Genomic DNA, 21,643 nt, shown 5'->3' with positions numbered 1-21,643 from the left:
CTAATAACTTATTTTGTTTTATCTTATCATGGAAAGCTTTATTGTTTTCATGACTTTGTACTGCCATTTATTCTCTTACTACTATCACTACTACAATTACTACTACTGTCAGTACATTGCCTCTTTCATTTTTAGTCCACATAAAGATTAAACAGATAAAGGAAGAAAAGAACCAAAGCCTAGTTTCTATTATTTACTTACTCTGTTATTCTATGAATTTAATTATCCTTCTCTTTGTGTGAAGCATGAAGGAACTGCAGGCTTTCATTTTGTATTAAAACCTTGTGTTGTCCTTTATTCCATGTAATGGCTACTGATGCTACAGAGCTTGAAAGGAACAATGCCAATCTCTTGTAACCATATACATCATACAACACATTATTGGTTTAAAAACAAAAAAAATACATTAACTTGTGTAATCAGGGTACATTTCTTTTCTACTATCTGTATCTTTTGAAGATACTACACTGCACTAAATATGGCATAGTGGTCACCAGGGACAACTGACACCTTTCTCTACAAACGCATTACATAGATGGGTCAAAAATCAATAGGAAAAGCATATTTTTAACCGCCATGATGCAGGAATAGTAGCCTCATGTAACAGGACACCCAAACCTATTTGATCATCTCTTACACTCATCATCTACTGTCAGACAAAGTGAGGCAGCACAGCATGTTGTGACCACCACACACTGCTGGTGTGTAGTGGGGGGCACTGATGATTTATTAAGCTGCTGATTCAAAGGGGAAGAATATACTTACAGATTATAGAAGAAAATAATACTGTATGGAAGAGGGTAGAGCGTACAGGCTGGGGTCAGGACTGCCTAACAGAGGACCGTTGTGTCTGTCCACTCTGATATCAGGACACATCACAAGACAGAGCACAATCTCATGACTGTGTGAGTGCAATGCAGGGCAGTTCACGGGTGTGGAGGTGTGAATACATGGCGGCCCTTAATGGCAATATATGACGCCTAGTTAAAGGCGCCATATATCTTGTGTAATATATTTAGATGTTTCTGCTCTCTTCTGTGAGGTGATATTACAGTTAAATGTATCTCCCATCAACTCTAATATGATAAAGTGTGTTTTTGTGTCACTTGATGCAGCCATTCAGCTGTACGGTCATGTGTTTGTTCACACAAGACCTGTGCTGTTTATAGATTAGTCTTAAGTCAACTGGAATTAATCAATAGCCCTTAACTATTAATAAACATTCTGACCTCTTCATACAGTCTGGTTGGTCCAGTCCAATCTGTCAGCCTGATAATGACATCTGGAATGTCTTTACACGCTGCTTTTGACTAGAAAATGTACTGTACTTTGGTACTTAGCAGAACAATGTTACATGGACATACACATGCCCTGTCGGTGACCTCATCAGCTCACCTCAAACTCTCCCATCGACAACATTTATTTCTCTGAGACCTCAGTGCTGCTGTGACCTTCCATTTATCTTGTGTATCAAGTGACTGGACTGCACTGGAGAGTAGGAGTGCAAATGTTTAGGTGATTCGTCAGACAATACTGAGGTGAGTCCGAGGTCAGGGAGTGATGAAACAGCTTGACCTGCCAGTTAGTCAGTAAAGTCTGAAGCAATCAAAGAAGTCCAGTCCAGTCTGCAACTTATACAAGAGCATATACGCTGAGAATGGACTTTACAGTGAAGTAGGAGACATCTTTAGAAATGAACCAAATGTGTAATTCTTAATGAGGTAGAAGTAGATGTAGATGCCTTTTTATGGATTTCAATGCGGAAAAAACATATCAGACATACATTATTGTTCCAAGTTTGTCTTAATACATGTCTGAAGGGGCTCTTTAAACGTAAAATAGTTATTTATGAAAAATAGTCCAGGGCAATTCGCTGTTATAGTATATTTCATACTATTAGTATAATTTGTGGACTATTCATTATGCTTTTTGTCATTTTTCTACAAAGTAAACGTATGCTTTAGGGATAATTTGAAATACGATACAATCATATAAACATTTTGCACACGGGGTCCTCAAGTGTTGCAAGTAATAAACCAAACCGGAAGCAGATCTGGGGAGGGTAACTAATAAAATAACAGAGGGCGGTTGCAAAGCCTAATTACTTTGGCATCAATGAGCAGTGGTGTAGTGTCATGTGACCTGGAAATCATTAGCCAATCACTAACCCCTTTCCTGCTCTGTGGCTGCATTGTCAGTAACATTTTTACAGTAGCCCGGAAGCACTGATAAGTTACGGACATAAAGCATAGCAAACAATTCAATGAATTAAATAAAACAACCAGAAAATGACAAGGCATAAAAAAGCTCAACTATTTGTAACAAGATTGACAGCTGAGTCATGGACAACTGAGTTGAGATCTATCATTTTTGTGGTCACTAAACAGTGACTGGAGGCAGAGCGTCTTATCATTAGATTTCACATCACGCACCAGCACAGCCCTGCAGCACTGCTTCCACAGCACCCACGGACACACACACACATGCAATGTTCACACACTCGCTCACACTCTTTTATCTAATCACATAAGCTCTTTACAATGTACACTTAGTAAGGGCTAAATCAACATTCTCCAGTTCATCACATCATCTCATTCAGGATTCCTTAAAACCAACAGGTGTGTATTACTTTTCATGGGATCAACTCTGAAACAAAATATTGAGCTTGATTTAAAAATATGGGGCTTTGTCAGTCATCTGGCTGCCAGCTGCCAGGCTTACTGACTTCTCAGCAGATGTGTTCCAGACTGAGATCACATAGTAAAAACTAAACTTTAGCCAGATTTAACCACGCTTACAAAAGATACAAGAGAGACAGAGAGTGCCACAAAACTGGCTGCGTTGGCACCGCTGTGCTCTGTTCAGGATAAAACGTACACACTTTAATTTATAGGAAAAATATTAGAGGCAACAAAATGCAATTAAATATTAGAACCTTCAAGAGGGTATGATTTATTATTGTTATTATTATTATCATCATTATAATTTATTAGCTAGGTGTACCGAGTAACATGTGTCTTCTGTTGCTGGTCTTTGATAACAAGGGCATTTGAAAAACTCAGTCCAAAAGAAGGATGATGGACAATTATTTGCACATGACATATTGATTTTCACCACATTTCACCCAATTATTTTGACATTTTACTTGTCAGAGAGGCTTCTAGAATAGAATCTACTGAGGAAATACCATAGCAAATCACACTGAACATTATTTAACTCACTGGATCAGCGGGCCCACAGAATTCCCTGAATGACTGCGGTGCGTTGGTGCCATGGATCTCCAGGACCATGCAGGGTCCAGAACACAGCTCGGTCACCATACTCTGCAGGGAGAGAGCGGAAATACAGTCAAAACTGGAATAATTAATTTGACTCCTTTTTACCCTAATGAAGAATTATACTGATAATGTTAATACTCAATGACTCAACTCCATACATGTCGTTGACTTTCATCAAATTTCCCCCAACTATTGACACAACAACAACTTTTACTCATCAGACACTTTTCTAGATCTTTACAAAAGACTGAGCAGTGTTTGTGTCAACATCAAAAGTAACACTTGACAGGCCTATGATGGAGGTACTGGCTATGATGGCACAACAATACAGTGTTTCTACTCACAGGATACTCGGTGACAACACCTTTGTAAACTTCATAGAACTCTTCTGCATTTGCCCTGTCCACGTTGAACTGTGAAAAGGAAATGTACTCATGAAAAACAAGTACAAAAATGATTGCTTCATAATGGAATACAGATATTGCACTCTGGAAAATAAAACATGACAGCAGTAGAGGATACAATGAAGAAATTTTCCTTAATCAAATGGAAATACTTCACTTAGTGTATGAGCTGACAGCAGCTCCATTATTGACCTTTTGTAGTTTAAATCAAAAATGACTAACCATTATTCAGGATATGAAATCATATCCTTAAAGGCACTGCTGAATGTGCACTGACTTTATTCCCATTAATGCACAACACGCTCTGCATGTGGCTACAGTGATAAAACCCTGATTGATTTATTTTTTTCCTACGGCCCAGAATCACATCTGATGTTAAACGAATGGACTGTGAGAGGTCACTGTTTGCAGCACCGAGTTATGAGGTCAGACTGTGTCAGAAAAAGTCAATACAGTGCATGTATTGGTTACACGAGTATAGCTAAGATAAATGGGCATATGAGCAAAAAACTAATATTCTTAGAAAACTAGTCTGCATTAGCTTAGTGAAAGGACAGCAAGTACAGCACATGTATGACAGACTCTACAAGACCATAGCATAAGCAATTATTAAACATTTACCATCTGAAGGGCTGAGATTTCAAATCCAGCAGCAGATATGGAGTTTAGGATCTTGCCCGTCAGACCTGCAAACACATCAAAGCTGTTCATATCTATGAGCTTTTATGATCCTTGGGTTTACACAGATTGACAAGAGAGGTGTTTAGTGCTACAATAAACTCTTTAATGTGACACTAACCAAAGAACTTGTGTAGCAGCAGTCACTGTTAAGTTAATATTAAATGACTAGAGGTATATCATTGAATGTGCTACAAAGCCATCATAATCCTCCTACTCAGACATAAATTTTATCTTATGTTGCAACGACCTCAGATTGTAGTGTGTCCTTCGGACAAACAACTGTGAGATCATCTTACAGTCCTGTCTATTGGAGGAGAGGAGACATTATTTTCGTCTGCACAATCAACACTTTAGAGAGCGAGATACAGAGCTGTACCTCTTGTCACTGTGGCTGTACATTATTGTGAAAATGGTAGAACCACAGTGACAAAGGTGCAACAGTGACAGTGAAGGTCAGACTGCAGCAGACACACATAATTGAAAGATGGCGCCAGTCTTGTAATCTCAGTCTGACATCCTGATAAAAAAGTAGCCTGTGTACTCAGGATACAAGCTGTCTACATTTTCCATTCATTCTACGAGCTGCTGTGTGTATTTACCAGGCGCCACAGCGAGTGCTGATGAATTTCTCTCTTATTTGGTAAATCTTTCAGTCACGGTCCAGTTTTGTGTGTATTAGGTGGGTAACCACCCCCTGAGTCCTCTGTGCCCTCCCCAGGCAGCCGCCAGCAGCCTGCCTAGGATAGGCACACACTCAGCCCAGCTCCCAAAAGCAGCTGGTGCTGTTGCTAGGAGATCCTATTCTGGGTGCCTGGCAACAGAAGCTTCTCTATTCCAGTCATGTCTGAGTGCATTTTCAGTCACAACGTCCTTTGTCACCGCTGTGATTGGCTTGTGCCCTGCACACGTAGCTGTAGTGTAATTTGGCCTCTTAAGTGGTCTTCAAGGAAAATCAAAGCAAGCTTTTTGACTCTATTTGTCTTTGAACTGACTGAAAAATCCCACTTTGTGCTCAACAGGCCAAGCCCCTCAGACTGGGTTACTATTTTTAGTTCAGACCAAAGGTGTCACCTAACATATGGGGGTAAGCATTGTGTTGTTACAGTACTTTTTACTGATGAAATCCAAAACCCTTGCTATAAGGCAAGATTAACTGAAAATACAAAGCCAGAATTATTCCTATAAGCTCAGTTTGTGCTTTGTGTTGCTGTAGGACTTTGTACAGGACTATTCTAATCAAAAATGGACTGAAAATGTACGGCAGATGGACACCAGACCAGTCAAGAAATAATTAAAAGTGACTTGGAAGATGACGATACTCACCTTAAATTTCCTCAGAAATTGATTTGGTTGGGTATACAGAATGAATAGCTCTTTAAGTCAACAATACAGTGCTGAACGGCTGTGGCTGTTTGATTTGGAACAATAACAGGCAGCTGGTTACAGCCCTCATTTTATAACGACGTTAAGAAAACTAAGAGAGACAAAAGTAGATTTTAATTTCACATAAACTGACACACCCTAAATAACAACACCCCTTGTGTGTACTGTCTATAATAAATGATAACCATCATACTGGTATTAATTTACATATCCATACAAGATATTTGTGAGTGCAAGGGTTGCTCAACTATGCCCTCCAGCAAAACAAAGCATTCCTGAGTTTACACTGGTTTTTAATGGGTCCTCTCTCATAGACCTTTCTCACGGCAAACACTTCAACTTGTCATAGCAGGAAAAGCACAGGTGTAACTACGGTAATAACATTATTGATGGCGTCATTCCAGTTAGGTGTGGCAGAGGGTTATACCAGTGAGCAGCATGCACAGTCCCAGGATCCTGGCACATCTGGATATCATACAGGCATTATTAATGAGAAAGGTCTACACACTGGGAATAAAATAACCTTCAACACATAAATACTATTAATGGTATTATATCTGCTGAGTCCTCCTAATTATGTGGCTTCCTTTCTGATGTCCCCTTTGAATAAACACTGCAAGCAATGATTTGCATCTCAAAATGTCATCTCAGCTTACAGTGTGCCTACGTGTGTGTGCCTGGTACTTTTTGTTTGTGGAAAAAAAGAGAGGGTTCCATGACGTTATGTAGGCAAGTGTTTTAGCAGCACTGTTAGGATATGCTTTGAGCTAAATGCTAAGTTCAGCATGCTAACATGCTCAAAATGACAACATGTTGATGCTTAACACACATTATGTTTACCATAATCACCATCTTGCAGTTGAGGCTGATGGGAATGTCATTAGTTGCAGGTATTTGGTTATAAATAAAAGTAGTGGGGAAAATTTGACGATGTTAGTGCAAGAGGAAGAGTCACCACTATCGTCAGGTCAGCACTGAAAGCGAGAGCACAAATACATCTAGTGGAAACTAGGTATAAACCTGGTCCAAATCAGATACCACAGCAATTACTACTAGGTAAATTAATATGGGACCATGGTGAGCTTGTTTATTCTAATGAACTACGTTTGGGCGTATATGTCCAGAACAACCAGTCCAGGTCTCTACTCAGTCAACAACTGCTCTGTGTGCATACTTCAGCCCTGTCCGGAGAATTTCACATTTCACAGGTCAGAGCTCTAGTGGCATGCTCCCTGAACAGGGATCAGGGCAGGGATTTGGAAAAATCCAAAGCCAAATTTGGTAACCGTGTAGTGGCTTTGTGTAACACAAACACATTAAGCGCCATAGGCAGAAGGGAAAAACTATTTTAAAATTCAGTGGTATTGCACCTGCATAATTCATGGATGTATCAACAGACAAGGATAGATTCATTAATGATGTAAATATCTGTTAGCTGCAAATAGACAGGTACATGTTCCCTACCTTCTGATATGGCATGAGGTTTGATGATGCAGCATGTGCAGTCTGTATAGAGGGCTGTATTAGAGGGGCCGTGGCCAATTGTGGATGGGAAAAAAAACTCAAGCTCCTAATAAAACAAACAGAACAAAAACAATTTGGAGTGCATCATCATTTCCAAGTATGTGGAGCATATGTCTGCACATATGAACATGAATAGAGCTAACAGGCTAGCTTCACAGCCTTACTCTTGCTGCTGCAGCAATTGAGTCAGAGCCATGTCCAACATTTTTGATGCCATCTGTTCCAAACTGGGCACGGACACTCTGCGGTGCCTCCTTCCGCGCCACAGTGGAGTCTGCAGGTCCCAGGAGCCTCCTCCAGATAGACATGGCCTCATCACCCATCAGCTCCATGGCAACCACAGGGCCCGAGGACACAAACTGCACCAGGTTACTGCAAAATGAAGGAGCGACGATGGAATAACTCATGCATACAAATGGAATTCCTACCAGCAGTAGCTTAGCTGTGTTAAATATGTTTAAATGTCACTACAGTGCCATTATGATTATTGTCACAGGTTCTGTTAATGATGGCTGGCTACCAGAAGTGTTCTCTGCAGGCTCACACCTGCTCAGAACTGGCAAATCATTTAAAGGCACTCACTTGAAGAAAGGCTTTGACTGATGTTCCACATAAAAGTCTGCCGCTTGGCTCCTGTAATGTAAGGAAACCATAAACCATGAAGTTAATTATCTCAGGTATTCAGTGTGAACTCAATGTGCCAAACTACGGACAAAAACATTTATAGAGGTCAATAATATTTATATCTTCTTTCTCTCCAAAGTAAAAGGTAACTGTGAGGAAGTGGTCCTTTTTGGTGTGTGTGATTTTAGTTTCTTAATTGTTTGGGGCGAAGACAATGGTTCTAAGGTGAGTACTGAAATTAGATTTTACTACAACCACTGAGGACACTTACAGTTACAGTTACACAGTTAGACACGTACACATTTTAGGCAGATTTTAGAACTTTAATAACCAGTATTTTTTCATCAGGATTTTATTACTGGCAATGTGGAGAAAGTTTTGATACTGATGACCTTCATATTGCATATAGACAGCATTAAATAAAGGCTTCTTCTGCATTTCCCCCCAGAGTTGTATTCCTTGCTTTGAAACATTTTGAAAAAAATTCCAGTAAGTATAATTGAACAGTCACCTGATTAAATGAAATAGTTTTTGGTTGGTTTTTGAGAGGGGCGAGGGTGCATTGTTGTGACCTTCGTATTTCAAGAATCCTGCCTATAGCACAGAATTCAATCTTTCATATGTTTTCAAGTCATTTTAATACTGGTCAGATCCTTTAAAATACCACAGCGTACAAACACTAGTACAAGTGAAAGTCCTGTATTAAAAATACCCTAAGAATCAAATGTATAAGACAAAATTGCTCATTATACTCTTATTGCTGTATCTGAGACTGAGATGGGTTTGATAATACAATTGCACCATGAACGAGCACCTGATAAAACCGTTAATTAAATAGCAACCTCGTCTGCCACTTTGCACGCCATATGTTCCTAATGTGTGAGAGAAAGCAGAGCCATCCATCTGTTTGTGTGAGGACACTGGCACCAAACAGCCTGTGTTTCCCTCTTTGACAAGAGTTGGTCTGATACATTATCACAGTATCATTAGACACTCCTTTGACATTACCACGTAAGCTTTGTCATTTTGGCTTTGGTCACAATCAGGTTGGAGGAGTATATCAGTTCAAGGACATCTCCGATCTTGGTAACAACATCTGGCTTTATCAAAGCAAGAGTTCTGGAAGAATGGAGACAAAAGTGAAACATTGTGATTGTGTCATTAAGATTAGACACTGTAACAAAAACACTTTCATGCTTTTATTAAAATGGTTTGAGATGTGTTTATGATGTGCAGGGCTGAGTATTCTACCTCCTTATGCATTGGGTAGCAAGCCAATTGTGTCCATAGCACAGAGAAAAACCAAAGGTTGGTGTACTTGGTCAGTCTTTTTTATTTATTCCATAAATGGTCAAAATAAATAAAATAAGTTTGTCACTTATATTTTGGGAAGAAAAATGTTTTTTGGTGTCTGTTCCAAAAATGAATATATCACAAATAAAAAATGTATTTATCAAGTTAGTCAAACACACAACCAAAGTCATAATGTGTGTTTTTGTGTTAACAAATTTAACTGACAGCAGTCTGCTTTATAATCATCCAATAACTAACAACAATATAAATGCAGATGACATACATACATAACATGCTACACAAATGTATGACATAAATGATCTAACACCTGCAATTTCTTTTACCATAATTCCAACCACAAACCATACTGAGGGCTGTGAGCAATCCTACACAGTATTTTTAAATTGTCTAAAAGTAATGTTAAAATTAAGATTATGAGCCACAGCTATGGGGATTATTTGCAAGATAAAGCTGTAAGGCATGTACAGTAACCGGAGAGGATTATGCAGACACAATCATACCTTTCTTTTTTGCTGCCGAGTTTGTTTGCTGTGTACTGATCTCCATAGTCAATCAGATTAAGCTGTCGTGAGAACACATTCACTCGATTCCCAACGAACAGGTCCTCAGGATGGAGGTCATCATATTTGGTCCTTCTCAAAAATATTCGCTGGTTTTTTACATCAAACTGAAAATAAAAACAAACAAAATTAAAAAGAACAGACTTAAGCAGTTCATAATCAGGGCCCATTTTTTCAGATGATTATTGTAATTGGCAATTCTTTGACATAAAAATACATAAACAGAATAAAAATCTTGTCCAAGAAGTCTCTTTAAATATTCAAAGCGTGGGGCTAAAAATATTGATAAATTCTAACAGTAGTCTTTCCTTTATGAGCAGCCAAATAAAGCTGAAGCATCCAATGCAACAACATATTTAAAGAATATCAACTGCAGTAGTAAATGCTTACCATTTCCACTGAGCCATCTTTAGGGTAGTAGAACAGTTGGTAGCGCCGCAGGAGTGCTGCAGTAGGGTCATACCACTCGGTAAGAAAGGCGTAACGATCCTCCTGATAAAGCCAAGGAATAACCCATACTGAGCTTTAAAAAGGTCATAAGGATATTATAATCTTGCATGACATCAAAATTGATTTGTGTAGGTCTTAATCCCTGACATAAATGCAAATGGTTTTAAATTAATCCTAAATGAGAAAAAGTAAACACTGATGAGTAAGAGACCAAATTATTAAAGTAGATCTTTTTATGTATTTGATCCTATTAACTACAAACTCAAATGTACTTCATATCACTGTTAACTATTTTTGCTTTAGTGTTTCAGATGTTTCCAGATCATGTCTTTCTACTAGCCAGCAAATGTTTCGATTATGATAAAAACTTGCAGCGACTTTAAACATGCTTGAGAGGCAATGCAACACAGTGAACATCAGTGTTAATTTTGCAGAGTAGTGCAGTGAAAAATGTTCAAATCTTACTGTCACCTGCACAACCCCACAACACTAATGTGACAAAAATAAATGTAGAATTGAGCATCATCGTGTTGGGATTACCTAACCTCATAATATTTCACTGCAAGCTAATTTAAATCATCCAGAAACACCAGGGTCTTTGAAGAGTTGAGTTTAGTCACATGGCAGACCGTGGTTAGGTAGGTTTTCCACATTTAGCAAGTCTGGGTTCTTACAAATTCAATGTTAAAGGTGTCAGGAACTTTCTGGTTAGCATGGCAGCTAATTTAAAAGCAGCGAAGTTGTATTAAATGACAGTGACTAACAATTAAGAGTCATTAATATCAACATTTTAATGTGTCGATAGGTCTGATTCTATTCATCTTGTCAACCAAAAAGGATTTAGAGCTCAAAAGGCAGTGGACACTAATAAATGCAATTGACTGTCTCAAGTTAATTTATCAGTTTGGCTATAAAAAAAAACCAAAACACTTATAACTTATTACTTATTACTAAAGTGGCAGCTCATTTGTTAGCACTGTCACCTCACAGTAACGGGAGCCGGTGCTTGACTTCCAGCATTGTCTGTCCGGTTTCCTCCCACAGTCTAAAGCTATACAAGTGAGGTGAATGGAAGACGTGATCCTGCCCCTACTACTGTGTGTGTGTGTGTGTGTGTGTGTATAAAGGACATGTCCAAGGTGTTCCTTGTCTTCTGCACATAGTTAACTTATAAAAGCTCCAGCCTGTGACCCTGACTGAGTAGGCAAAGAGAATAAACAACCTCTTCCTTCTGCTCTACAGAAATGTAAGTAAAATGTGTTGGATTAAATAATCTTATCTAACGAATCATCCAGGAACTATTTGTGAACACAAACACTGAGCACTGATATTGGAGACATGTTTTAACTATCTTATCTAGTTTACCCACTATCACTATCAGTGCTCTTGTGCATAAGGGCAGAACAGGTTCTTACTGACACAGCAACCTACTGCTATGTTCTGTGTTTTAAAGTGATTTATTTAAACAATTATCATTAAAGTAACTGTTAATATTAGTCAACAAGCTTGAATCCAGGCTGAGAAACCAGGACTTCCTCACAGTAAAAGTCAAAATGTATTAACCGCCTAGCCCCAGTTTGTGCCTTTCATGTATTAACACAAAGCGAACACCCAACTTAGCATAACTAGCTAACGTTACACAGAACATGGAAACACGTTACACCGTTATAAACTCTTTATACTGACGTCAGACTTAGTTCACCGGTAACGCTATGCTAGTACTGGAACTGTAACGTTACATTACGTTACCAACTAACGTTAACGTAATGTAACGTTACTTACTTTAGCTAGTCAATGCTTAACGTTACATAACGTGAGTTACTGGACATTGGATAGTTAGTTACCAGCAGTTATTGTTGTTGTAAATGTGACTTTAAGTCATATATTAACGTTACTTACTCTGGTAACTCTAAAATGCCAACGTTAATAAAACCCCTTTACTCAGACTAAAACAATAAATGTTTAACGGTAGTTCGTAACGTTAACTTATGCTAACTGTTATCTTGTGTTTGCTATGCTAACGTTAGCAAACAACTATCCGTTTGGTCGGTTGAAGAGATGGAGGTCAATGGTGAAGACTTTTTAATTAACGAAATGAGTTCGCGTTATTGTTATCGAACGGGGACATTTTAACTCACCATTTTTGACAAATGAACAAATGCTACATGTCCCAGTGCTGTCTTCAGCTAGCAAACATTAGCTGTCCCGGGCTATGTTTCGTTTCTATAGTAACTGTAGTGACAAGCCAAGGTGCGTTCAGGTGCATTCACCTAACGGTTTACATGGGACTCGTTTCTTGCTATAGCAAGAAAAGTTAACCACTTCAGTCAGATTTCAAAAATAATATGAAGTATACAACATAAAATATAGTGTGTTTTCACACACGTCAGCGTCACCACCCCAATAGGTAGGCAAACGTGAATATGAATATAATATGAGGGTAGGTGAGAGGGGTAAACGTTGATATTTCGTAAAAACTGCAAAATTACATGATACTGTTAGCTTAGTTCAAGTGGCCATTTTACATTTCAGGGTAAAAAATTACAAGAACTGATTGATTCAGGTGCTGGGCTGAGCGTATATATAACACCTTCTGAGTCTACCTATCTGCGCTGTTATTGTTTTATGCGCCATCTAGTGGTGATATTGTGGAGGTCGGAATCACCCCGATCTGTCAAATTTCGAGCGGCTTTAAACACAACGTTTGACTCTTCTCTGTCACCCGGAACAACAACAGTCTGAAAAGTGACACGGAGTATTTCATGTTTATCTGAACTATTTTAATTTAGGTTGTAGCGTTAGGTTTTTGTTTTTTTTTAAAGCAGGCTATGTAAACAGTTGTATGCCCTCTCTTACGTATGCGTTTAGAGTGAACAGGACATAACTTCAGTGCCTCTTAAAACTGTTCTCCATGGGTTCCCCTGCTCGTCTGAGACCTTACATGAATGATAATGGACCATTAATCTTAGATGGCGGACTAGCAACTGAACTGGAAGCGCAAGGAGCTCATTTACAGGTAACACATAAAAAAACTACAATTACCTGATTCACTGCATTAACTCTCTCTCTATTCTATCAGTCAGCATTGGTTCCTCAGTTAAATTGTCATGTGCCAGCACATATGCTACATTGCACAGCTTCATGTAATGAGAGCCAATGAACTGTACATTTTACCAGCTAAGAGCAGACATAGTTACATCTTAACCGTGTGGTTTAAATGGAGCATAATATCCCAAATATTCAAGCTGGACATGGGGAATTTATCTAAATGTAACTTATGTGGGGGTGCTTTTATGAACAACACTGAAACTAACTGACTCATTGACCATGATCTTGGGTCACATGATATAACACTGGATATCAGACAGTTAAAATTAATTTTTACCCTGTAGGCCTAATAACTGTGTTTCCATGGTAACAATCAATGACAGTGGTTAGCAACTGATGAAAAAAAAAGCATGACTTATAATTTGTTGTTTGATGATAGTGTGGTGAAATTAACAGTGGGAATGGCAGTGGTGGCAGATGTATTCACTTAAATAAAGTAAACCAAAAGTAACAATACCAATACCACCATTTTCTGTATTTCTCAATAATATGAATATACTGCTTATATTTTTATGTTAATATTTTGGAACAGAAGAAAAATAAAGCAAATAAATCTTAATTCAAAGGTGGTTCACTTATAAAAAATATATATTATAATTATAATTCCATGTCTTGGTCCATTTGTCCAAGACATTTTATTAGTACAAGTACAGTAGAAGTAAACATCTTATTGGAGAAACTGAGATAAGTATTTCTCTCACAGTCAAACACATCCAGATTTTAAAATCTAAAACTGAAATGTGTGTGTGTGTGTGTGTGTGTGTGTGTGTGTGTGTGTGTGTGTGTGTGTGTGTGTGTGTGTGTGTGTGTCTCACACACGTAGGGTGATCCTTTGTGGAGCGCCAGGCTTTTGCATACTAATCCCCAGGCCGTACGAGATGCTCATTACAGGTAGGTCCATGCAAAATATTCCAGCTGCCTGATTAGTCGATTAATCGATTGGTCGATTGAAAGAGAATTAACTACTATTTTGATCATCTTTAAGGTTATTTTCAAGTAAATATGCCAATCATTCTCCAGTTCCAGTATCTTTATAGATATATAGATAAACAACTCTAGACATGAGTTTTTAAAAATGGGACCACAGTTCATAGATGTGATGTATCAACAGGTTTCTCCTCAGTGGGGCTGATGTCATCACAACAGCTACATATCAGGCCAGTGTTACAGGATTCATCAATCACCTGGACCTAAGCTCTGAAGGCGCCAGAGAGCTGCTAATGTCTGGAGTTCAACTGGCCAAAGAGACGGTAGAGAGATTTGTCTCTGACAGTCGTCCAGCAGGTACAGACATATCCTTGATATTACTGAAGGTGTGAAACACTGTCTTTATGATGCTATTATATTGGGTTTATTCATTTGTTTATAAGGGCAGAGATGTCCCTTGGTGGCTGGCTCTGTTGGACCGTACGGGGCCTTTCTGCTCAACGGCTCCGAGTACACAGGGGCTTATGCAGAGGATATGACTGTTGAAGTGAGTGGCCCCCAGCTACTCACATTGGTTACATAAGAAGTAATTACTCATGCTGTATGAAGGTGACAAACAGAAAATAAAAACATGGTAACAGTCTTTTACTGCAGAATGAAGTGGTCTCGTGTCTTTCTTCTCTTCCAAGGATCTTAAAGTTTGGCACCGGCCGCAGATGGACTGCTTAGTAGCAGCAGGAGCTGATCTCATTGCTTTTGAGACAGTCCCAAGTATCAAAGAGGCGGAGGCTCTGGTTGAGCTGCTCAGAGAGTTCCCCAACTCTAAAGCCTGGCTCGCCTTTTCTTGTAAGGTAACCACTACTGATGAACTGCATAACAGATGTCGATGCATTGTGCAGTGTACAAAGTGACTCATGCTTTGTACTATATGCTGTCAGGATGGGAAGTGTATATCAGATGGCAGCCTGTTCACTGACGCAGTGCAGATTGCTAATAGATCCCCGCAGCTGGTCGCTGTAGGAGTCAACTGCTGCTCGCCAGTGCTGGTGGCGCCGCTGCTGGACTCTGCCAGGTCACTGCTGAGCCCAGACATGAGCTGGGTGGTGTACCCCAACAGTGGAGAGGAGTGGAACACTAAGCAGGGGTAAGTCAAGTTTTAAGGGTAAAGACACAGCTTCAACAACCACTGTGGCATGTCAAACTCTCCTTTAATAAAATACTATACATCTTTAGCTCATTTATCGTAAGTCACCATTAAAGGAGGGCCAGAAAGACCAGACCCTACTTAAGACCCATCTCTTGTTCAGAAGTGTTGTTCATCTTTCTGTATTTTCCAACTATTTGTGGAAAAGTGTAACTACAGTACATAATATAATGGTCGTTTGGGAGTTTGTAGATGGAAAAGCAACAATTATTTAACTGCTATAGTTACAAGTTACTTTGCAGATTAAGAGAAATAGATATGATTACTTTATATGATACAGTTCTCTCAATTAAATTGCTCACGGTATATAAAGTAGTAAAATCAGCCCCACCTACACCATTTTAAATGCTTCGAGTTAATGATGACCCAATAATATATAACATTATATAATAGTATAATACTTGCATAAGGAGGACTTAACCTTTAAGTACATTTATCTGACAAAAGTGTTGTACTTCTGTACTACTAAGTAAACCTTTGAATGCAGGACTTTTACTTGTAATGGAGTAATATTTAACAGTGTGGTATTGCTACTTTTGTTTGAATACCCCTACTGACTGTTTTCTTTCACCTTACAAAGGTGGCTAACATCAGAGAAAACATCAGCATTAATACCTGAACTCAGCCGTACGTGGATGAAGCAAGGTGCTGCTTTGATAGGTAAGGGGACCTGTTTTCTCCTCCATTAACCGTTGCTGTTTTTCTGTACTTTCTCTGATCAGTCTCTGTTTGTCCATCAGGAGGATGCTGCCGTATCGGCCCCGCTCACATAGCAGAGTTACGACAACAGTTAAAAGGAAGTTGCACTTCTCCAGCCTCTGCAGTGTGACTGAAAATGTAACCGTTTGATTGTTGTGAAGAAAGACGTCTGTTCCAGGAGTTTATAAAAATCTTAATTTATTGTAAAATAAATAAATAAAGCACTACATCAAAGGATACGATGATATTTGTGTGGATCAAGACAAATGGCAAAGGTGCAAACAGAGTAGTGAGAACAAATTGTGGCTGTATATAAACATGAAATCAAACCATGCAGTCTTCACTTTTCGTGGTTTCACATTTTAAACGATTCTGAGGGATTGAGGGATTCCACTATCACTTCTGTACAGCTCCTGTCTCTTAAAAACTGGGATCATCTACGCGACAGTGTCACAGTAGGTTTCACAAAGCACAACAAAATGTCAGCTGCTTTCACAACACTTGAACTGGACAGCATTTCCACTGAACTAACCACTGTACATCAGGCGCAAAACAAGCCTACTTACCTGTACAATGAATTACGGGAGGTGTTTCATCTTTGAACACAATTTACAGCAAAGGTGTGTGTTTTCTCGACAGCACTAGTTGATTATAATGTGCACTCTGCAGTGGGTTTAAGATGAGGTGATATAACTATAATTAAATCAAGAGAAATGTGTATATATGATATGTAGTGTCAAGTCCTAATCTGCCGCTTTTAGTATAACACAGGAATAGACAAAATAACAGAAACACCTTACAATACAGTGGCCGTGAAGTTGTAACCACTCAATAAAGCTCATGTTGCACTTCACTTCTTAAAAAAGCTCATTTTTGAGGCCGTAGTTGGATGTGCTGTTAGGAAAATGCCCTGTGCACTTCATGTCATGACTTTCCCCTTTCATTCACATAACACACTGAACTCTTGTTTGCAACTGATGCATTAGCAACTCAAACAGAAAGTATACTGTATTGAAAACAAAAAAACAGTTTATAGAAAGACCTCTACTGACTGACGCACACTGCTTCCGTTTAATGTGGCTCATTTGTGTAGCTGCCGTTGTTATTGATTTATAGTAGTTGGTGGTGTATCATCTGATGACAGCATAATAAAAAGTTTCAGTCAGCAGACCCTCACGCACACGAACCATAACAGAATACTTGAATGAAAGTATTGGAAACTACAACATGGCCCCAAAAATGACAGTTGAGTTGCATCTGCATCAAACAGTCTTAAAAAACATTCATTCTCCAATATTGAAGTGTAGGTCTAATGATGTTCTATAATTTACTTATGTTCAACCAACCAATCCCATGAAAAGACATCAATGAATTGATCATATTAGCAGGTGTCTTTGTATCCAAAGCCCGATATATCTTATTCCTCTGTGTCACAGAGCTATTGTTTCATAAACTTAAAAACACTCCAGTGAGGCACACTGTTGTACGCAGTTCCTTCATGACAGTAAACATGAGCACTGTAGTTTCAGTTAATCCCACACACACTGTCCCGCTGCCGTAAATACACACTGCTGCACCAAATGTGTATTAATCCACCTGTAAAAATAGTCCCCAACATATATACTATTTACTCCTGTTCAAGTAACATTCGTTAAAAACTACATTGCCCAGCTGTATGCGCCTTTTTTAAAGCAGCTATAATCGCTAATTTCATCAATCACAGTGTATTCAATGACAATGAAAACAACATGGAATGGGGTTGCTTGTAGTGATGAACCTAAAGAGAATTATGATCCATAAAAGCAGTTCTCCTCAGCTTTACAGAGCTTTATAGTGAGTTTCACTAGATACTTTCACTTGCAGGCAGCTGTTTGCAAAAAAACACCTCCAACAGTCCACTGTACGCTACCTGCTCGGCACCAAACTGCAGACAGACACAGTTAGCGACTAGCTGGTGAACATAGAGGAGCATTTAGCAGCTAAAGAGTCAGATATTTCCCTCAGGAGTTGGTGGAGACCAAAACACAGAGCTAAAAGAGAGTGAATATTGGATGCTAATATTGCTTCGTAACTGCTGGATGTTTGATTGTTGTCTAACAAGTTCACTTGTTTACGCTGCCCCCTAGTGACTAAAAACTGTTATTGCAGTATTAACAAATGACCCCTTACCTAAGGGGTTTAGAAAGTACTGAGAGTCTAACACATTTTTTACATCTTTTCATGGGATTTGTTGGCAGTAAAATATAGAAGAACACCAGACGTATCCTTTTAAAATGTATCTTAGGTCTACTGTACTGTATTGTAATGTCTGTTATTTTTGCCCCCCCCTCATTTGTCCCAAAAAACCTTTTCAGTCTGTGATGTCTTCTTCAAGGTCGCTGTCAGGGGAGCTCCTCTGTCTGTACTCTGTAGTGTTAGACTGGCGTTTCCAGCTGGTGTCTTTCTGACTGCCCATACTGTGTGAGCGTCCCAGGTAGGCCAGGCGCTTGGATGACGTCCTGTCCTCCGTTTCGTCTGCGACGCTCCCGTGGGCCCGCTCAGCGCCGGAGTGGTGGAACTCGTGGCGCAGGTTCTCCAGGTTTAGAGCCCAGGGGCCAAGCTTCTGCCAGTTCACCCTCTGGAAGGCCATGATGCAGTGCAGGTTGCCGCCCACCTGTGAGCCAGGGAACGCTCTTTCAGTTAGGCTCTGACCCAGAAAGGTTAACATAATCAGTGGTATTTTAAATAACAGGTGCAAGGAAGGGAACCTTTTTGGTCTTGCGGCGCTGAATCCCCCTCTCAGTGTGACGAATGTCAAGGTATTCTGGATTCTGCGTGTTGAGGTCAGTCACAATGTCCAGCCATCTGAAAAGAGAGGCTTCCTGTTAAACAGCTCAGCTACAGCACATGATCGAATATGGAAGACTGAATAATAAAGCTTACTTTTTACAGTGAATAGCTGGGTGCTTCCTACTGGGCTCACCAATAAGGATCCAGTACTCCATTTCATTTGTGGGTAGAGGGCCCCTTTACACAAAAAAGAACAAAAGTCATCAATTTAAACGATTGAAATTATTCGCCAATTAATAAATTAATAAATCAACAGAAACATAATCAAATATTTTGTTAACTGATCAGTCATTTTAGCCGATTTCAAGCAAAACTGTCTGTTTCTGTTTCTCCATTTTACATCATTGCAATATTGGGATTTTAACTTTTAGTTAATTACATTTACAAACATCACTTTGGACTCAGTTCTTATATTTCATAGACAACACAGAAAATTAACCAGGAAATTACTCGATAATAATCAACTGAAGCTGCAGTAATGCGACCTACCTATATGCCTTTGCTGCTTTGAGTGGCGTGCCTTCAAAGCCCACTGGGCAGAAGTAGTGGTTCTGGCAGTGGTAAATGTAGGCCATAGACTCATCCTTCAGCCCTTGTGTCAGTTTCATCAATGCTCCTTCAGCTAAAAACACCTGAGTGGTTATCACTTCTGTTTGACGTCTCCATGAACAGACATGCAGTTGAGTCTGACAGCTGAGGGACTCACCTGTTTCTCCTGCTGTCTTGTGTTTTCCATGTGGTTTGTACAGAATGTAGGAGCAGCCTCGCACTCGGAAGTTGTCGTTGATTTGTCGGAACCACCTGTAAGAAAAATGGACTGATTACAGAGCTGCATACATTTAGGAGGAAGTGGTTATTTAAACAGAGGCAAGAAGCTGTGTGTACCGCATCAGTGTAGCATTTCCAGTGAAAGGACCGAACTTGATTTCTTCAAATGGCGGCTGAAACCCCAGAATATGCAGAGCCTCCTCCTGAGAGATGGGTGGAAGGCTAGCAAAGCAAATAAATATACACTTAGTCTCAGGAGCTGTATCTCCAGTGAAGTGACAACATTATGCGTCGCTTACCTTCCTGCACCCAGAGTGCTGTACAAGAAATTCCAGCAGGACACCAATGAGGAGATTCCACATGAAGTCTTGTACTGCGGCCGACTGATGCAGTACCTGGAGCAGAAAATAAACCTCAGAATACATTATATTATTGAAAATGTGCTCCTGCTCCCTGATGTGAAGCTTACATCACTGGGTCTGTCTTTAAAACGTTTGAGGCACTAAACATTACCATCTTCTGAGGTCGAGCACTTTTCTCTGTTTGATCTCCTCCAGTGAGGCATGAGAAGGGACGTCTTGAAGATTTCGGCTGGGTCTGTCTGATGACTTCATCTTCTTGGTGCTGCTCTTCTTCACATTGCCTGAAATATTAGTTAACACAATCAAACAGGAGTTCAGCAATCAAATGGGAGATATATGATCAAAACATTTGATGGTATTTAAAACAGGAATAGCAGCTTTGGGTCAATGTAAAATCATTGGCTTCTATAATAATATCGTTCTTACTTGTTCTTGTTTTTCTAGTGAGCACAGCATTGAAGTCTGTGGTATCAATCTCCCAGGCCAAAATAGGCTTACTGTGGCCAGAGGACACTTCCACCATGTCACAGTCCCCATCTGATCCCACATGGGCCTCTCCTGGCTGGCCTGTGCTCAAGTCAGCTGATGATGGCCCATCACCCTGCTTGTTCGGGACCACATCCCTGGCTGTGTTTGGGGGACAGTACACAGAGGCAGCCTGGTTTAGAAGGGCATAATCGGAGCAGACTGTGTAGAACTTCTCACGGGAGTGTGTGACCGGGCAGGTCCACGGCAGATGGAGTTCGGCACTCGAAGCCCTCCTCACTCTGGCAGCGTCCCGGGCGAGGGAGCTGATCAGACTGCGTTCCTCCTCCCCATCGGTGGGCCTGGGCAGCCCCGATGGTTCTGCTGGCCCAGAAAGGTTTGCTCCTTGACCTTCTGATGTATTAGGCATTGAACAGCCACTTATATGATGGAGGGCAGAATTAGCTGAGGCTGGCTGTGTGGGGCTGAAGGGATGGCTGTGGGGCTGGAGGATGAGAGGACAGGCATGTTTTAGAGACACTACACAGATATGAAAGGAAGATGGAGGTGCTGTGATAGAGACCCAGCACTGTGGATCACATAAAACAACCTTTATTCAACGTTATTCAAAGTCACAGCCCTGCATGTCATGGTTTCAACTTCCAGCGACATTAGACAGGATCACACAACATTACCTTACACCTAGAATAAGTCACCTATTATAAAGGACTACAGGGGCTCTTACTGCCCGGCTGTTGGGTTACAGAGCATTAACAGATCACCTGTACAGCCGATGTACGCGGGACGGACACACAGCTCCAGCTATCTGAATCAGTGGTGGACGGTAGTTAGCAGATGTAAACACGCCCAGCTGTTACGTTGTTTTCTTTCAGCATACCTTGTGCAATGTCTTAAGACCAAACGGGACTGGACCTTTGCACAACGTCAAGCTCGCCACACATCAGTAAACCCGGCTCCATATTAGTTTGGGACATGTTAAACATACACGATAATGATTCCGGTCCGTCGTCCTGCTGACCCGTATCTTCTTCCTGTGCAGGGT

At 40.0% G+C, this 21,643-nt stretch overlaps 3 protein-coding genes across 7 annotated transcripts in view; 1 reads left to right on the top strand and 2 right to left on the bottom strand.

The window, feature by feature from the left end:
• nme7 (NME/NM23 family member 7) overlaps positions 1 to 12,521 on the bottom strand; it is a 16,286-nt gene extending 3,765 nt beyond the window's left edge. The window contains exons 1-10 of one of the 2 annotated variants that reach the window (XM_051375831.1): positions 12,357 to 12,521; positions 10,159 to 10,260; positions 9,709 to 9,875; positions 8,903 to 9,013; positions 7,853 to 7,903; positions 7,435 to 7,642; positions 7,211 to 7,316; positions 4,304 to 4,368; positions 3,623 to 3,691; positions 3,222 to 3,323 (exon numbers count right to left, since the gene is read on the bottom strand). In XM_051375831.1, the coding sequence (XP_051231791.1) occupies positions 3,222 to 3,323; positions 3,623 to 3,691; positions 4,304 to 4,368; positions 7,211 to 7,316; positions 7,435 to 7,642; positions 7,853 to 7,903; positions 8,903 to 9,013; positions 9,709 to 9,875; positions 10,159 to 10,260; positions 12,357 to 12,359 (984 nt within the window). In that variant the 5' untranslated portion in view covers positions 12,360 to 12,521. Of the gene's footprint in view, positions 1 to 3,221; positions 3,324 to 3,622; positions 3,692 to 4,303; positions 4,369 to 7,210; positions 7,317 to 7,434; positions 7,643 to 7,852; positions 7,904 to 8,902; positions 9,014 to 9,708; positions 9,876 to 10,158; positions 10,292 to 12,356 lie in introns of both variants that reach the window. The other variant, XM_051375832.1, reaches the window with a different exon arrangement.
• On the top strand, positions 11,308 to 16,393 carry zgc:172121 (uncharacterized protein LOC337599 homolog). 2 transcript variants are annotated; one of them, XM_051375834.1, is made up of 9 exons: positions 11,308 to 11,464; positions 13,087 to 13,234; positions 14,150 to 14,217; positions 14,438 to 14,610; positions 14,697 to 14,800; positions 14,943 to 15,104; positions 15,192 to 15,397; positions 16,038 to 16,117; positions 16,198 to 16,393. In XM_051375834.1, the coding sequence occupies exons 2-9, from the start codon at positions 13,130 to 13,132 to the stop codon at positions 16,284 to 16,286; spliced, it is 987 nt and encodes a 328-aa protein (XP_051231794.1). In that variant the 5' UTR covers positions 11,308 to 11,464; positions 13,087 to 13,129; the 3' UTR covers positions 16,287 to 16,393. The 2 variants fall into 2 exon arrangements, with proteins under 2 accessions (XP_051231794.1, XP_051231793.1); XM_051375833.1 differs by lacking the exon at positions 11,308 to 11,464 and having other exon boundaries at positions 12,650 to 13,234.
• LOC127349848 (basic immunoglobulin-like variable motif-containing protein) lies at positions 16,338 to 21,643 on the bottom strand. Of its 3 annotated transcripts, none has more exons than XM_051375830.1 (10): positions 21,587 to 21,643; positions 20,542 to 21,085; positions 20,267 to 20,396; positions 20,053 to 20,148; positions 19,871 to 19,975; positions 19,692 to 19,786; positions 19,475 to 19,607; positions 19,079 to 19,162; positions 18,904 to 19,000; positions 16,338 to 18,809 (listed from the first exon to the last, which is right to left on the bottom strand). In XM_051375830.1, the coding sequence occupies exons 2-10, from the start codon at positions 21,008 to 21,010 to the stop codon at positions 18,507 to 18,509; spliced, it is 1,512 nt and encodes a 503-aa protein (XP_051231790.1). In that variant the 5' UTR covers positions 21,011 to 21,085; positions 21,587 to 21,643; the 3' UTR covers positions 16,338 to 18,506. The 3 variants fall into 3 exon arrangements, with proteins under 3 accessions (XP_051231790.1, XP_051231788.1, XP_051231789.1); XM_051375828.1 differs by having other exon boundaries at positions 21,363 to 21,640; XM_051375829.1 differs by having other exon boundaries at positions 21,479 to 21,640.

The sequence above is a fragment of the Dicentrarchus labrax genome, unplaced genomic scaffold (assembly GCF_905237075.1).
Source record: "Dicentrarchus labrax unplaced genomic scaffold, dlabrax2021, whole genome shotgun sequence".
In the NCBI taxonomy this organism is placed as follows: Eukaryota; Metazoa; Chordata; class Actinopteri; family Moronidae; genus Dicentrarchus; species Dicentrarchus labrax.
The sequence above is the reverse complement of the archived record's forward strand: the minus strand, read 5'-3'. Positions and strand labels throughout refer to the sequence as shown.

What these genes read in the sequence shown, in the direction of transcription:
- zgc:172121 (XM_051375834.1), top strand. Translation starts at nt 13,130, where the DNA reads ATGGGTTCCCCTGCTCGTCTGAGACCTTACATGAATGATAATGGACCA. An exon ending in GGCTCGCCTTTTCTTGTAAG is followed by an intron (nt 15,105 to 15,191) that starts GTAACCACTACT and finishes ATATGCTGTCAG; the next exon opens with GATGGGAAGTGTATATCAGA. An exon ending in GCAAGGTGCTGCTTTGATAG is followed by an intron (nt 16,118 to 16,197) that starts GTAAGGGGACCT and finishes TTTGTCCATCAG; the next exon opens with GAGGATGCTGCCGTATCGGC.
- LOC127349848 (XM_051375830.1), bottom strand. Translation starts at nt 21,010, where the DNA reads ATGCCTAATACATCAGAAGGTCAAGGAGCAAACCTTTCTGGGCCAGCA. An exon ending in AGCACTCTGGGTGCAGGAAG is followed by an intron (nt 19,976 to 20,052) that starts GTAAGCGACGCA and finishes TTGCTTTGCTAG; the next exon opens with CCTTCCACCCATCTCTCAGG. An exon ending in GGAAATGCTACACTGATGCG is followed by an intron (nt 19,787 to 19,870) that starts GTACACACAGCT and finishes TTTTTCTTACAG; the next exon opens with GTGGTTCCGACAAATCAACG.